At 36.0% G+C, this 17521-nt stretch overlaps 1 protein-coding gene across 2 annotated transcripts in view; it reads right to left on the reverse strand.

The window, feature by feature from the left end:
• OGDHL (oxoglutarate dehydrogenase like) overlaps nucleotides 1-15044 on the reverse strand; it is a 49867-nt gene extending 34823 nt beyond the window's left edge. For both annotated transcript variants that reach the window (XM_019617451.2, XM_031554348.1), the window contains exons 1-4: nucleotides 14791-15044; nucleotides 9416-9595; nucleotides 4450-4552; nucleotides 1223-1338 (exon numbers count right to left, since the gene is read on the reverse strand). In XM_019617451.2, the coding sequence (XP_019472996.1) occupies nucleotides 1223-1338; nucleotides 4450-4552; nucleotides 9416-9595; nucleotides 14791-14997 (606 nt within the window). In that variant the 5' untranslated portion in view covers nucleotides 14998-15044. The remainder of the gene's footprint in view (nucleotides 1-1222; nucleotides 1339-4449; nucleotides 4553-9415; nucleotides 9596-14790) is intronic.
• Nucleotides 15045-17521: the final 2477 nt, after the last annotated feature.

Raw genomic sequence — 17521 nt, forward strand, 5'->3', positions numbered from 1 at the left:
ATAAAAGTCAACAAAATAAGACATTGTGAATTTGAACACATAGCATGTGCTCTCTACTGCATCTAAGAAGTCATTTAATTCAGCTTCAATGGAAAAAAAAATAATCCTAAGCTCTGGTGGGACGAAGGAAACTGGAGGGTTTTTCTCTTTAACACAGAGCAGTTTCTTGAGGCTTTTAGATTTTGCTATTGATTTTTTTCCACTTATTTGTACATTATAATTTTAAGGATTTTTTTTTTTTTTCTAAATTACTGCAGAAACATGCTGGAAGTACAAAAAAAAAAAAGCAAATTTTGAGCTCCAAAGCAAACAGAGTTGACACTGTCGGTGCATTAGATAAGCTGCTGTAACAGTTGGTCAGATATGCAACCCAACACATTTTCTTACACTTCAGCAGATTAAAGCATAGAGTTCCTATATGCTCAGTATTTATTTTTTATTTATTTATGTTGATTACTCATGATTCAGTTCTCTATTTCACCCTTTTAAACCATACTCACCCCTAGCCCTATCTACTGCAACGGATTTCAATGCCATGCAACAAAAATCTCTACTATTTCAGTACTACAAAATCCTGAAAAAAGCACAGTCAAGAACACTCCATGTCTACCAGTAGTTTACAAACTCACTACTAGTTCTACTTACTGTTTGTAATTTCCTCTACATACATTTATGTAAATTATTTATTATCTTTGATGACTTCACATGGCATAGCTGTATTTGTCAGAGAACAAAACTCAAAGACGACGACTGGGGATAGAAGCAACGATCATCACCATCTACAAACTACAGCTGGGCTTTCATCAGTTTGGTACCCAATTCTCCTATTTTTTACTGAGACAAAAGTCTCATTGAAGACAGGACACCAAGAGAAATCCTCGCACATCCTACGTATTGTTTGCAAGTGTTTAATCTGTGGTAGCAAATAAACACAAATTATAAAGGTTCTACTGTTTCAATCAATGCTAGTTCTTTTTTGCAAAACTATGGGCTGGATTAGTATTCTACACATTCCTTTTTTATACTTATCCTTCATCTACGTACTTCAGATGAAACTAATGGAACTACCATCTCTGAAAGCAGCACAGGAGACATTTTTTCTGTCATCTGAATTCTATGCGTGCTGTATTAATAAATGACAAATAAGTTCTCTGTGACTTACAATTGGAAAAAGTTGCTGCAGGGATGAAAACAAGTCACAAATCAAAGATGTCATACTGACCTCCAGCCGTTTGATGATCTCTCGTAAAGAAAGACTGTTCTCATTTCCTCCTATGAAGGTGGTTGTAGGTAGTTGAAAGACTTTGTCCAAATCTGATTCATGCAAGCCGTAAAACCCTAAAACATGTGCATTATCAATTTGCAAAGCAAGGTGCGAGGCAAAAAGGAAACCAGAATTGTTTCTCAAACAACCACAAGCTGAAGTTTAATAAAGAAATACTGAGAAAGATTAAGAATTGAAAATGTGAATATTTTGAAGGCATTCCTTGTTATAATGCATTTCACTGTGTATTTTAAAGGAATGTGATCATTAAATAGTTACTGTTTGACTGGGAGTTACAAATCATTCTTTCTTAAGCACTCTTTAAACTTGATCATTTAAATACTGTCATTGACTCACTTACACTCCGTACCGTATTTTGTACTTCACTATTAAGTGAAAAGACTAATTCACAGAATCACAGAACCACCAAGGTTGGAAGAGACCTTCAAGATCATCCAGTCCAACCATCCACCTATCACTAGTTAGTACTCACTAAACCATGTCCCTCAACACAAAATCCAATCATTCCTTGAACGTGTAATTGTAATGATCAGTCTAATTCTAATGATCAGGATCTCTTCCTTGTGGGGAAAAAAAAAAACAAACAACAAACCAAACCAAAAAGAACGAGCTTTCACACACAGAAACAGTTAACAGGTTGGTTGGATGCCTACCAGATTGATTTATCCAATGTTAATAATAATAATAATAATTATAATAATAATAATAATAAAAAAATAGAATGCATTCAAGGCAACTCTGCCCAAACACTCTGGTAGAGTGTCTTCCCTTGTCTTTTCATGGGGAAGTTAGTTTCAAAGAGCACTGAAATGATCTGTACAGCACTATTTCCAAAGCAGTTTATAAAGCAGATTACCCCACTAAAACAAAGTGTTGTTCAAGCATATCATATCACCTAGATTTAAAGCTATACAAATCCATGGTTTAAAATACAAATAAAGAAAATATTTAACTATCATGTAGTTTCAAAAGCCAAAATACAGCACAGACAAGACGGGCATTAATGCAAGTTAAAGAGTCCATGGGACAATGTTTAATCTTGACTTGTTAATGAAAAAATACATATAATCTTAAAATCTTGGTTTTATTCTGGAAAAGTTGCAGGCATCCGCTTTAACACTGATCTGAAAGCCAACACACAACTTCTAAATCCTCATATAACAGTGCTGTGTTCTCTGTTATTTTTTATAATACAAAAGAAAAAAAAGGCAATTAAAGATTAATTATATATACTACACACTATACATACTATATAACTACAGAAGTTAGTATTTAGAGCTGGAATCGGGCCAAAGGACTGTGCTGCAAGACTTTTACTATACAGCACTTTCAGTAATTCTGTTTTAAAGTTAATACAATATATTGTTAAATTAAATTTTGCTTTTTCATAACACCAAAAAAAAAAGGTGGGAGGAAGGAGGTGAACAGTTCCATTTAAAACAAAGTAGTGCTACCATTCTATATTCTTTTGCTTTGCTGTCTGCCAGACTTCACAGGCTCTTCATACTCTGTTATAAAAAAAAACAAAACAGAACATGTACAGGCACACATATAACACCTGTGCTTTGTACTGCAGCACTGCATACTTACAGAAGCATCACTTCATATTTAAAGAGCCATAATCTTAGTGAAACTGAAGAGTTCCTCAGCAATTCTAGAACTTGAATGTGCAGTAGGTATGCCCCTAACTACCTGCATTTTAAAAGCAACTCCCAGAAGAAACTTCCTACCAGAAAGTTGTGACAAGGAAAATGCAGAGGAAAATGAAACATTAAAACACCTTCTGTACTGAGGCTGTTCTTACGTTTTCTGCCAGAAACATTCAAAGATTTTTGTGACAGATAACATTTAAGATAATTTCTAACCTAATTATGGAAATTTTAGCTTAGTTACTAAGATCTCAGACACATCCTTCCCATCTCATTCAGAGTACTAGCATGCTTTTCCTGTGCTCACAGAGCTTGCAGCATGATCTCTCCTGCCCAATCACTGCACTAAACTATCTGTAAAATTTTAAGTTAATCTGTATTGACATTGCAACAATCATTTATGATCTGAACCAATTATCTTCAGTTAGTACATATCCATTTTATTTTTAGTAGGTACTTCTCTTTAAGGCTGACAAACTTCACAGTGAACCTTGATTTGTGTAAGCACCTCTCTGTTTACAGACTTCAGCACTCCATTGCTTTTGTATGATCAAGGATCAGAATTGCTTCTTTTCGTGCCACCAGAAACAGAAAAGACAGAGACAAAGCAGCAGCAGATGTACTTAAAGTAAAACAAAGCAGAGCGTGTTTTATCTGCTTCTTGCACCACATTTTGACTAGTTCAAAAAGCTTCCCTATGTATCAAAGAAAAATTGATTCACTGTCCTTATCAGGCAGAATACCACCTTTCAAACAAACCAGGTATATTGAAGAGTAGAGAAAAATCAATCAGATGTTACTTTATTCAAGTCCAACAGGAATAAAGAAACAAGTCAGTACTACTTCTAAAAGACATGCCCTCTTAACAAACAGAAACCCTGATTCTTACCAACCCTCTCAAAAGCAGATCCCTGTTTATTATATTCTTCCAGCAAACAAAAATAATCATTGTTTGATTACATACAATTCATGAATTCTGTAGTTCCCATGCTTTCTTCTGATAATTTCAGACTTTGCTTCTTCAAGTGTAACAGAAAGGATAAATACCAGAGGCTACAACCCAACTTAGGTACGAAATTTCTGCCACGTTCCCCTATCCACCATTCTTATTATTTCTTGTTTTGACTGGGGACATCTGAAGTTCAATCAGGATGAAAAAAAGGTACCAAGCACGGAGGCACAAAAGTGATTTAGATCACCAGAAACTTAGTCTGATGCACTGATTAGTAATAATTTCTAGTGTTAAAAAATGTAAGAATTTATATATTTATGTTTATAATCGTTACTCATCAGAAAGTGAACTCCAGCAACCTTACCAGTGACCTCAGCATAGAAATTTTATCTTCAGGAAGTTTGAGACTCCTTATAGAGACTCAAATATCTAACTATTTTGTGATACCATCAAGCACAAAAGGTACAAGCCTTCCTGCAATGTCTTATTCAATCACCTCAGCCCAAGGAGATAGAAAAAAGACAAGTAACCATTGCAAATAACAAGGTACGCTGTGTACTCACCAAGTTTATCGATTGTAGTGATTAAGTCAGATGGAACAAACGAATCCAAGTCTGCATCCAGAATCCCAAGAGGATCTAGCTGAGCCACATGATGGCCACGGATCTGAAAACAAAAAGTGACAGAAAAACAAAATCAAGCTAACTAAAGTCAGACAAAGGGAATAAGTCAGCGCTACCTCCCCAAAGCGCACTGATAAGCCATGAAGTCAAAACCAGCAAACACTGCTAACGTCAAGAGAGAGTCAGAGTTGCAAAGTTTGCCCCTAAAGAACAAAAAATAAGCATTATTAATATCTCCAGATATTTATACTATCCCTATTAATAACTGTAGACTACACATTAGAATGCAAGGTTTTTGTTTGGCATTAAACTTGAAGTAGAATTACACAGGAATATGAATAAAGAAAACTGATATAGATGGTAAAATCTGAACCTCTGGATAAAGTTCAGAAAATTATTTGTATATTTTCTACTGCACTTGTTTTATATTTATGCCTGAATCTTCTTTTGAGCAGATGCAGAATACCAGAATATGATATTACTGACCTTAAAAAATGGATTGATTAAAAATAATTTTATATCGGGAGCGAAAAGATCAGTCTTCATGAGCCCTGCTTTGCATCACATAGCAATTTATTATCATTTGAGAAATTCTGGAAATTTAGTCTATGAACTGAATGATACTGAAGATACAAAAGAACACACAGGAAGTGGGGGGTTTAGTCAGCTTTCAGTTATCAGGATTGCTGCTGTCAATGCACACAAGTTGCTATAGATTAGTGCCTTATATTAACACACAACAATACTATGGAAGAAATAAATAATTAATTTAATAGAGACACACGAGTGTTTTGTTTGTTTGTTTTTATACCATCTCTGTTATGCATGAGACTCCTAGACCAAATTACCTCATTAAACACTTTTAATTGATGAAAATATGACTACTTTCTCCTTACTACTTTTCAGGGAGAAATTCAGATCGTATGAGCAGAATTTCATTCACATTGCTAATATCTAAATTGTCTCTTTATATTAATAAACTGCAATATTAACAACTTACATCACAGAGTAATAGAGAGAGATTAAAGTGTGGCTCATTTGTAAGAAGTGACTTATAAAAACAATATTCAGACGTTCTGTATTTGCACAAGATTTCACAACAAAAGCCATTCCACTCACAAGCAAACAAACAGAAATAAGGCATCTTATTTAGAACCACCAGCCCTGCAAATTCAGTCTGGCCTCTGAGACTCTTTGCATCTCATGAATCACCAGTAATAAAGCTCTGACAGGCAAAATGATGCCCACGGCAACATCTGTGCCACTTCATTGTTTACAGCAGCACAAAGTCTATCTGACTGGAACTAAGCAAGCAATTCTCCAGCATCATCAACAGGAAAGAATTCACCTCCCTAAGCTACATCTGCTCTCCAGTATTAGCTGGAAGAAGATTATTAGCAAGAATGCCAAAACCCATAAGAGCAAATCAGTAAAGCATTGTGCCTTGTTACGTGGCAGGAGCAGTTGGTCTTTAACTAAAACACAGTACACAATATCCATTGTGCCCAGCTTTCACAAGAGATAGAGGGTAAGAATGAAGGAGAGGGTAAAGGATGAGCCAGCACAAAATTACAAGCAAATAGAAAAAAGAGATCGTTGAGCACACACGAGCAAACACGTGCAAACAAGCAAGAAAGCAAGCAAGGTAGATCTGGCAGCTCAATCAGACGAGATAAAACAGTCTCTAAGTGCTTCATTTCCAAGCTTAGCAAATCTGTCTTCTACTGAATCATACAACTCTTTAATCTGGAAAATATACACATCTTCTCAAGACAAAAGGATTCACAAAAGTGACTACTGGTTATTAAAAGGTAACAGCAAGGGCTAAATCCTGATCCTGTCGAGATCATGAAATATTTTCACACTAAGTGTTAGTACAAAAGACCTTCTAAATAACATAGCAGTTACTGCTGAGGACAGCATTTCCTCTAAGCCTGGCTTGTAGATTGTTCCCTGATAGACACCCCTCAGCACTATCAATTTTATGCATTTTGCACATTTCATCTTATTGGAATGCACAAAACTAGGTGAAACAGGCAAATAGAAACGACTGATGGTTGTCACTGTTTCTAATAAATAATTAAATACTGTCTTAATATTATATCTAACAGGCAATTTGCAAAGCACCGCAAAGCCACCCAGCTAGAATTATATTTATATTTATATTATATATAAATATAATATATAATATTAAATATTAATATAATATAATATATATTAAATATAATTATATTTATATTATATATATATTTATATATAATATATATATATATTATATATATTTTTATATATTATATATATATATTATATATATATTGCTACATGCAGCAACTGTGACTATCAAATGAAATTTACAGTATTTCCGTATTACACCTATCATTTGTAAAGTGATTTTGCAGCTCATGGCAAAAAGTTTTGTTATTTTTCTTGTTTCAGAGTAGGGTACTGTAGAGACAGGGTACTTTTACTCTCCTTAGTTGCAGACCTTTTAACATGAAGAGAAATGTATTTCTAATTTGAACAAAAATCAGCTACTAGATATTGAGGCATAACAAGAACAAAAATTAACGATGCCTTGCAAATGAAGCCAACATTGAGCAAGCAATCTGAATGGCATCTAAAGGGCAATTTTCCTTAAGTATTTTAATGTTTTTTAAAAAGAACCTTTTTTTTTTTTCTTTTCTTGAATGTAACAGAAGTCATACTTTTCTTTTTCAGTTTAACACTTCTAGAATCAAAGCGTTTGCCTGCTATTACAGAGGCATTGGATATACCATCCTCCACGCCTCCAGAAAGCTTTTTGTAGTAACCACAGCATCAAGCTCTGTTTAAAAAACAGAAATTAAAGGAAACAAAGTCAAATGGATACGGCTACTCCTGTCGTTTTTGTAATATCTTACAAGAAAAGAAAAATTTAAGAAAAATTATCCCTTATCTATCATGAACTGCTGTACTGTGTGATCTACCAAGTTCAACAAGACTAATTAGTTTTATTCTGTATTATTTTGTGAAAACCGAGATTAAGAATATAGTTATTTTCAACATGAGCTCGTGTCCTAATCAGATAACATTTAGCAGAGGTGCTAACATGTATGTATTAATTGAGCTACTTTTATTTGTTAAGAGCTAAACAATACTGAAGAGCCACATGCAGGGTCAGAAGACACAAACTCAGAGGGACCAAGCCAAAACACTTGAGTCAGTACTGATGGTGGAGACAGGATGCCAAAAGGTATGCTTCTGTGCCAGTGCCTAGCTGAATTTTTGGAATATCTGCTCCAAATATCAAACAAAAGTCCATGACTGTTATGCACTGGTATAGAACTTAAGACCCCACATCCAATTCAGCTTCAAATTAAAATACAATTGTCATTAATTGTATCAAAACAGTGGCTCATTTCACGGACATCTCCCTAAATCACAGTGCATCAAAGCAGGAGTCGGAAACACCGTTCTAGACACGGATTCCAAACAAATAATAATTACATAAAAGAGCAGCCAAGATATTAAACTTAAAATCATTTTAGTGTCTGTGTTCATTTTTGTTAAGCACACGCTTTCCACTGGAAATCCCTTCATTGTGTCCCGTGCTTTGCATTAGAAAAGCAATAGATTAACTGCCTTTGCAGAAGACCTGCTCAACAGACCACAAAGCAGTTTACCACAAAAACCATAAAACAGTGACAGGTCTGAGAAATGAAAATTCTGTATCTTTCTCAATTTCATTTCATTATCAGGGAAAGGAAGGTCACAAATTGATCTAATCCCTTCAACACTGAATTTAGAGGGTATTAAATACCTTTTAAAAACAGACAGTTGCCTTAGGTAATCCTCTCTCATTGTCTGTCACAGACACATAGGTTCCTGCCATTTGTAAAGACATTTCTATTCCATCACTTCAGTCAGATAACACACACTTTCAAACGCAGGAAACAGAACAGCAATTCCTTAAAGAGTTTCAAGTCAAAGTAGCTTCGTGTTCCCTTTTTCCAATTCTTCAACAAAATTTTAATGCAAGCAAAAGTTAATAGGCTGAAGGAGTTGTTTACCACATAGATATTTCAAAGTAAGCTTTGTATTTTCTCTGCATTCGCAAACCTTTCTACCCCCTTACAATATTTCTCCAAAAACTGGATTAATAGGATTCATATCTGAATCAGTAGTGACGAGGCAATATATGTAGAAAAGGAAGTTTTCAGACTGTTTTTAAGCCCTTATTGAAATTAAGATACTAAACACAAGACCAAATAGAAATACTTAAACTTGTTTTAGACTTAGCAAATGTGTAACCAAAACTGCTGCATCACTTCCAAATCCTTTCTTCTTTTAGAGGAAAAGGAAATTACTCTATTTCTTATTTAATAAAAGGGTTAAAAAAATCAGAGTGTGAAATAAAGTCAATTTTGATGAATAGCTTCTTTAAGAGAAATTCATCAAAGCTGACCTAAACTCGCAATCTTTCAGCCTCCCAAAATTCAGTCTCTGCTTCATTCATTATTTCTCTTCTTTTTACCTACAAATAATCCTGCTTATATAAAAAACCTCAACGTTCACACTGGATGCATGAGAAGGTAAGCACATTTCCTTCTGTCTTACAGAAGACTGAAACATTTAGAACTGTAACAGCTTCCAGTTCTAGGCAGACTTGAACTGTGGAAAGGTTTGTTGCTGAAAAGTGGGAGAAGTCCTTATTTTATTGCACACATCTGAACATCAGTACCGCCATACTCTCTCTTCATAAGACACAAAATTAGTTCAGGTAATTATTACTTAGCATTCCAATTTGGTCAAGTAACTAACTGAGCTGGAGAGAAAAAAATCTTAATAGGCAGATGTCAAGATCAGAAGAAAAACGAAAGGAAGGAAAAGGTTGATCACAAAGGAATGAACTTCTCAGTACACTTACTTGGTACGCTCTTATCAAAGACTGCACAGCAAGATGATCTTCAACAAGTTTTTCAGCTTTCCCCGGTGTCTGGGCCAGGCCATGGCTCTGAAGAAACGATGCCTTTCTTTCCAACTGATCTGGTAGTTGAGGATCATACGTTTGGCCAGCGTTCGCATTACGGAAAAACAAATCCCAAGACTGGACATGTGTATAGAGAAGGAAGGAAGAAAATTCCTTACCTCAGATAAATATTTCAATCCAAAGCAGCAGTTTCAAGCTACTAATTGTATCTCACTGCACGACACTCTTAAGTACAACTAACAGCAACAAAAGAGCATATTCAATGCAGGATAAAAGCTCTACCTTTTTTGTCTCTCTAACGTAAGCAATAATAGAGACCAGAATATACCAAGCTGGAAGGATGCCAGAAGGGTCATTAAGTCCAATATATAAATGTTCCACACCTTTGCAGCATCTCCATGTCTTTATTTACATAGAAACCTTTTTGTTTGCCTTCTTAGACTGAGCTTAATCAGTGGAAAACTCCAAAAATATGAGCGCAAAGCACCCTGATACATTATTCATTCACACAGCTCTTTTTCATGGCAAAGTTGATTCACACAACGAGTAACAGGTATAATATTGTGCCGTTAATAAAGAGTTATCAAGCCTCTAAAACTGAAAACCTTAATCATTGAAATGAAAATATTCCTTTAATGATTAAATAGTTCATGATACTTAAGATACTCAATGAATATGTTGATTCAGTCCTTAAGAACTTTTCTTGAAGAAACCACTCTGCTGAGAGAGGCTTTTGGTCAAGGATCCCTTCCTTGCTAGCTCTGGACACCTCACTATGAAAGAAATCACGGCCCTCGTTTCAGTTGCAGGTGACAACTTCAGAAGAACACACATTTCAGAAAGAATTAAAACAAAAAATCCTTTACTTCCATCTATACTTTTACATAATCCACTTCAAATATTAATTACAGAATACACGAAGGAAAGAAAATTATGTAATACCAGTTAGGCAACAAGAAAATATTTTTAAAATTGTATTTTCATTAATAAAGACAGTCTTCATACTGATACTACTGCAGGTTTTAAGGTATTCAGGAACACTATGAATGGGCCAACCTATGTGGGCAAAACCTCACTCAGTTTTCCAAGTTTAACTTGTAGAAGTAGGTTCAAGTAGGTTCAGCACTCACTGAACCTGTGAATGGGAACTTCTTCATGAACATGAGCATCATGTCAGAAATAAACTCTTCTAAGGCACCTCTTTTACTCCATTATTAATATGAAGTTGCATTGCTACAAATATGATAAACATAATTAATTATTCACCCTCCTCTTATGCAGGCTTGATGTAACACAGTCTCATTTGTACATGCCTTTGCAAATCAAGACAGGCAGATCATACGTGGTGGTTAGTTTAAGGAAACAAGTCATGCTTATCACCTTTACTCTTCTTTGCTTCACACCTTACCTGTCACAATTAGATTAGAAGTCCAAATTTATATAGCATCCTATAAATGGCCTTCAAAAGTCTATTAGTGCAACTGTATTGCCTCTGGTATTCTGTCTATATACCTTACTCCATGTTAAGAACCATATTGCTATTCTACACCCATTTAGCACACGGTCTGAGAGATTGCGGGTCCCAGACCATGGTAAACAAATACAATATCTTTGTGTTGACAGTAAGGCTATGTAGACCTTAGGAATTATTTTTTCAATACAGATATTAATTTTCATTATTGTAGTAAGTTCCAAACACACATTTCGAACCATGACAAATCTGACATTCATGAAAAGTTTTAATAAAGAATGTGTTTTGCTTATCTCAGGGTTCTTCTTTTGCCAGCAGTGCTGATCGTATTTCTTTGCTGTGTTAAAAGTTATCACAGCACAGTCCCACAGAAAAACTGAATATTAAACTAGTGGACTGCTGAAATATCTGCTAATAAAATCCAAGCAAGTTTGCGTAAGAAGCTACTGGGTTAAAAGTAAACACATGAGCCTTTCTGCATGCAAATTCACAAACAGAAAAATACCTTCAAAGGGCTCAAATATGAAGACACTGACAGCTAGGAGAGAAGGAAACTACACTATTTCTTAGCATGTTTTTGAACTTATTGATTTCTTGAGATGGTTTGACATTTAATCAGAGGGGAGGAAAAATACATCATTTGGCTACAGAAAATTAGTTTTTTCTAGACACACATCCATCAAAGCCTTTAAAAATTTCTGTAGTGCCTTTCAAGATTGATACCAGATTATAGTCCTCAAGTCTTGTGTATCAATGCCAGTTTCTGGCAACAGCATTTACCAAGTGACTGAAAAGACAGAAGATAAACTTGGTCTCACAGCGTACCTAAAGGTTCTCAACTAAATTAGTGATGTTCTTCAAAATATGGTAGGGAGAATTTATAATAGAAAAACACATCTATACACATCTATGAGGAAAAAAAAAATCTAAAGTGGCACAGAAGTGATGCATGATACATTCTTCTGCTTTTTTTCTGACAGCAAATCCCTACTGCAGTTAACCAATATTTTAATTTCTCAATTAACAACATACAATTCAAGTGATTAAGTGGCAATATCTTACTCATACAATAAGCAGCATTACACTTCAACAACGAAAACATTTGTTACCTTGCCAATGTTTATTTTTTCCCCCTAGTGACATGATATTTATCAACTGCACTAAAGAGAGTAAATCCTTAGAAAGACACACACTGAACATCACTACATAAAAAACAAACAGTCAGAGGAAAAAAACCCACCCTTTTTCCAAGTACGCACAACAAGAAAGTGATTATACGCTCAAGGTAAAGCAGCTGCATACAGGATAACATGAAAGACATTATGTACTCAATATCCAACTATGTAATTTGTAATTAATCTTGTGGTAGTTGTAACTGAGCCTTGTCAAGCTTCTGCTTTATGATCTATGGCTCTGACATCACAGTTCAAGCAGAAATAATGATGCCTTTCTCAAAGCCCACATCATTTTATTCTGATTGTTGTTTTGGCTACTTTAAGGACAGGAAAATTCAGAAGACAAGGAAGAGCAGGAAACCATCAGGAATTGATTTGCACAATGAACAGAAGCTCCTATGAAATAAATATATATTAGCAAATACATATGCATGGTATATAGAGAAAGGAGACATTCTTAGGATTAAGAATGTTTTAAATATGTTTTCAAATAAACATACATGGCAAGACATACCTAATCAATGAGGGGGAAATAACTTGAGGAGCCTGGACTAACTGGAGTTTCTAAGTAAAAGTAAATAATGTGATCTTAAAAGCCAAGGGGAAAAAAAAAAAAAAGACCTTTTCAGCTCATTAAAAAGGAGAAACATCTCTGTTGATAAGAAGGAACTACCTATGAGGAAAAAAAAAGGACGGAGAATATAACATTTAAAAGTCTAGCACAAGTTGTGTCTCTGAACAATGGAGGATATAATGGATAAATAATGAAATCACGGTTTTCTGTAACAGAATGACAAAAATCAGAAATTCACCTTCTGCCATACAACTATGGCATATATTTTCCTTATCTTTAAGAAAACAAAGTGACTGAAGTTCTCAGCACTTTGTTTTTTTTTTTTCAAAGGCTTATCTAAACAATTTCTGTCAATAAAGTTAGTTCACAAGAAATCAAAAATGAAATTCAATGATGAAACTGAAATTTAAAAATTATGTGATTACAGCATTAATCTCTTCCCCTCAACTGACCAAAAAAAAAAAATCAAAAAACACAATTATTTAAGCGTGAAGATCTGTAAAGTGATTCTGTCAATCATTTAGTTTTATACTCATAGTTCATTCAGTTCATTGCTGCTCCGCTACGAGGGCAGTGGGGTCAGGGAGGCTCTCGCGCTGCAGGGACACGGCAGTGCAGACCGTTCAGGACCACGGACAGCTCCCGGCGCTCCGGTAGGTGACAGCGAGTGCCCGGGCTCGGCACTACAACTGACCGCGCTGCAAAGGGTCTGAACGAGAAAGGTCGTTCCTCCTAGTGAAAGAAGGTTGCTAGAAGTTGATGCAACTTAAATAGATATCTACGTAAAGACACCATCACACGTAGCACTGAGGGATGTGTTCATACGCACAGCATGCTCACAATGAAAGGGCCGAAAGCAAACTATACCGCCAACACCAGATCAAGGCCTCATACATTACAATCAATAGATTCACACAACACGCTGCCGTGTTCTACACTGATTGTAGATGCAACTGGCAGCAACCAGACGAATCAAAGAGAAATGGCATGAGAGAAGGAGGCACCCCTGGAGAAGGTCTCTTCAGCTGTAAGTTAAGGAAGAAGACAAAAGGCCTGGCACACAGCTGCTATCGGAACAACATTCAGCCTTAAGACTCATTACTGCCTTTTTCATCTTCCAACAGAAGATCATATTCAAGATTCAGAAAAAAAAAAACAGAACGGTTCCAGAACTACTTATTTCGGTCCCCTTTTTTCTCTCAACATACATCACTTGCACGTTATCCGTCCTGCACATTCCTAGATAGATTATCAGACCTACATCAACAAGTTCTAAGTGATATTTCGATGCACGTGCCTCAAGAATAAGGGAACAGACAACCAATTTGGTAAAACACTTCATACTGCTTCTGTAGAAAATGAGTCATTTGCCTTAGAATTTACCTAACTTCCCATTTGCTTCTCAACTTAATAATATACATATATCACCATAAGAAAGCCTTCCTTGTCAGTAGAAAGCTTATTAAAAAAGATTAAGTCCATGTATTTTGCCCATAAGATGGGATTTCAGCAACAGTCTAAAGAAAAACAACCAGCAAGTATCTGTAGCCTAAAGAGAGACAATGGAATAAGTTCTTTCCAAGATACTTAAAAAGGCTTTCCTTTTTTTTTTTTTTTAATAAGGTTACGACTTGCACAGTTACCTGAAGGAACATACATTCATCTTTTTTTTGACAGTTTAGAAGCAACAACATCAACATAAGCTGTTGTATCATCTGATACAAACTTACTATGATGAGCTAAAAAATTAAAGGTATTTTATTTCTTTGATCTTTCTCAAGATCTGATCACTTATTTCACAATCTGCTCTAACAACCTTTACATGGAAAAATGCTGAAGGTTTCCGAGTAGCTCACTATTTCTAAAAAGGATTTCTCATTCTTTCAACTCAGGTCACCGAGCTCATGGCTCCTCTATACCTTTGTTTTGCTGCAATATCACATCTTAGATCAATCAATACGTGGGAAATTAGTTTCACATTTTTCATTTCATACAAGACTTTTTTTCTGGTTTTAACTTGCCTTATAAGAAGTCCAAAAAAATCGATTCTACTCAACCTAATAGTATGATTTACAGTTTATTTTTTACTCACCTTATGTACACTTTGAGGGTTTTCAAGCCATGCATAATACATTTCCTCCACATAATTTGAATTACTTCCACTCAGGAATGGCTCTGAGGTTCCTGATGAAACATAACGTTGGCCACGGAAAAATACCCTTCTGGCTACGTCTGGCTTTTGCAGAGTTTTAATGCCATACCACTTCACCGTAGCTGCAAACAACTTCACATGACTCATGTTTGTTTATTAAACAGAAGATCCAAGTCTATTAATAAGACAAAAACAAACCTAATTTAAAAAAAAAAAAACAGCAAATGAATTACAGACACATTCAGTCTCACAGCAAAAAGTTAAGTTTTTGGCTGGAGTATTCTTTAACAAGTCATTGACAGGAGAGAGGCCACTCCATGACCATCTGTAGAGCTACACGTACAGCCATGGAAGCGTTGCTGATATCTATAACCCACACTGAGCAGCTCATGTCCCAGGTTCTGTAACTGGTAACAGCACCCTGGTTTCCAAAGCAAAACCAATCACAATTCCATTTGCACCATATGCACCCTGAGCCCAGGGTCCCTGGGAATCAACAAGACTGCTAATCATTGACTTCGCTGGAGCTCCTGGCAACTGTAACTGCAGTCAATCAGCTGAAGAAAGATTTGACCTCTTACAAAGCCTAACAGGGGCAGGTTCAAGGAATAATTTCAACCACAAGCACCGTGGCTGAAAAAAAAAAAAATATATATATATATATAATGCCACATGCAATAAAACTAACAAAATAATTATATACTACTAACAACGAGCATTAGTTAAGCCTTCATATTGACATATTCACTTGCCATTTCCTATTTCACAGATTTAAAGCTTGTTATGACACTCACTTGCTCCTATCTCAACACCTTGCCCATGATAACAGCTCCTGGGCAATGCTGCAGGAAGGTAAATACTCCTAGCACTAGTTTGGAAGCTGATTAAGTCCTGCAAAAGCTCAGAACAAATGGGACAACAGAGTTAAAAATAAACTGTCCCTACACAAAATTCTTTCTTAAGGCATAATAGCACTAAAACCACTACAGATATGTAACAATTTCATATAATTTAATAAGATTTCATGTGTTTCAACAGTAAGAATTGAGCTATCAGCAGGATTTTCTATCTGTGTCCATCCTGCCTAAAATTATTATTGCACACCTTACTCCATGTGAATCTCACCCTCTACTACCAAACATCTGTACATGTAGCACAGGGGGTGGAAGTTTGTTTCTAAAGGGTTGCCTGCTCTCATTTGAAGTGCTTTGCTGAGATAAAAAGGAATGAAATTAACATTGTACTCCAGTTCATCATATTACAGTGGCAAACTTCTTAAGTACATGTAATTTCACATTCCCTCTTGTGAAAATACCTGCCTGGAGATGTGTGCATGTCTTCTAGCACTCAGCAACATAGTTTATAAGGGAGATTTGAAAATGGATGCCAATTCTGCATACAGCATTATATAATCAAAACAAAGTTTATTATTGACACCAGTCACTTCCTCCAACCCCAATTTGAATTTCACAGTCCAATTTTAACTATAAATATAAAATCTACAGAGACAGAAATGCATATGTGGAGATACAAAAGTCACAGGCGAATAAAACAATTATCACAGACATTATTCCAAGCAAATCAGAGACCCCCAGCGTGCTCATAGACCATCCTGGTCCACCCAGCCTTGAGTCAAAAATCAGCACACAGGACAGCATGCAGAAGCAAGTTAGGATTGCTCCACACTGTTATGTTTCCTAAATCAACACTGAAATGGAAACAGTGATTGACAGGGAATCAAGCTGAGCAAGAAACAACCTAAAGGAAGATATTAATTAAATCGCTACCAGAGGTCACAAATAAGAAAGAAGCAATGAACCAGATGAAGAAGAACCTGATATTTAATGCACCAAAACAAATAAATAAATAAATAAATAAATAAATAAAAAATTAATGCATTTAGAATGGTAAAGATAAATGAAAGCTGTAAACAGGTGAGGATTTCTCCAGTGCAGTTCTGCAGTAATGTGTGTGTCTCAGGATGCAAGCCAGCTTTCACCCTGGCACTCTGAAGCTATGACGTAACATTACAGACAACCTTGTGGACTGTTCCAGTCAGGTTTCTAGAGGGTATCAAATAAAAAGCAAGACACTTCCAACATTTGTTCTGCTTTCTTCTAGATTATATTAAACAAAGATGTTACAAAGGCAGTTGCACATGAATCAATATTCTCCTGGTACTGCCAGCACCAGCACTGCGTTTCCTTAGACCTGAGGAGTCCTGACACCAATGCTAACAGATGTTCCTTAGGACCTGTGCCAATTACACAAAAATGCTCATTCATCCACTACCCTGTTCATCTTCTCCTATATGTCACATGCAATTCATGTCTGAGAGCTCTTCCTTGGATAAAAGAATTCTAATAGAACAAGGCCGGTAGTGGAAAAAAATGAAAATAATGAATGAATTACATCCAAAAGCTTGCAGTGGATCACTGAGAAAAGAGGGGCAAGCATGCTGCCACTCTACATAAAGACGCACAACTGCCCAACCAAGTAGGACTGCAAGAAACGCACAGGCCACATATTTATTGCAGGGCGAGCCTCGGGGCACCTCCAGTGCTTAAGGGCGAGGAGCGCTTCGAGAGCCCAGCCTGCCAACGAGCTCTGAGGCCGGACGGCCAGGAGACACAAGGGCGGTGGCTCCCCTCCCATCCCCGCAAGGACACGA

This window comes from Meleagris gallopavo, chromosome 8, assembly GCF_000146605.3.
Source record: "Meleagris gallopavo isolate NT-WF06-2002-E0010 breed Aviagen turkey brand Nicholas breeding stock chromosome 8, Turkey_5.1, whole genome shotgun sequence".
Taxonomy (NCBI): domain Eukaryota; kingdom Metazoa; phylum Chordata; class Aves; order Galliformes; family Phasianidae; genus Meleagris; species Meleagris gallopavo.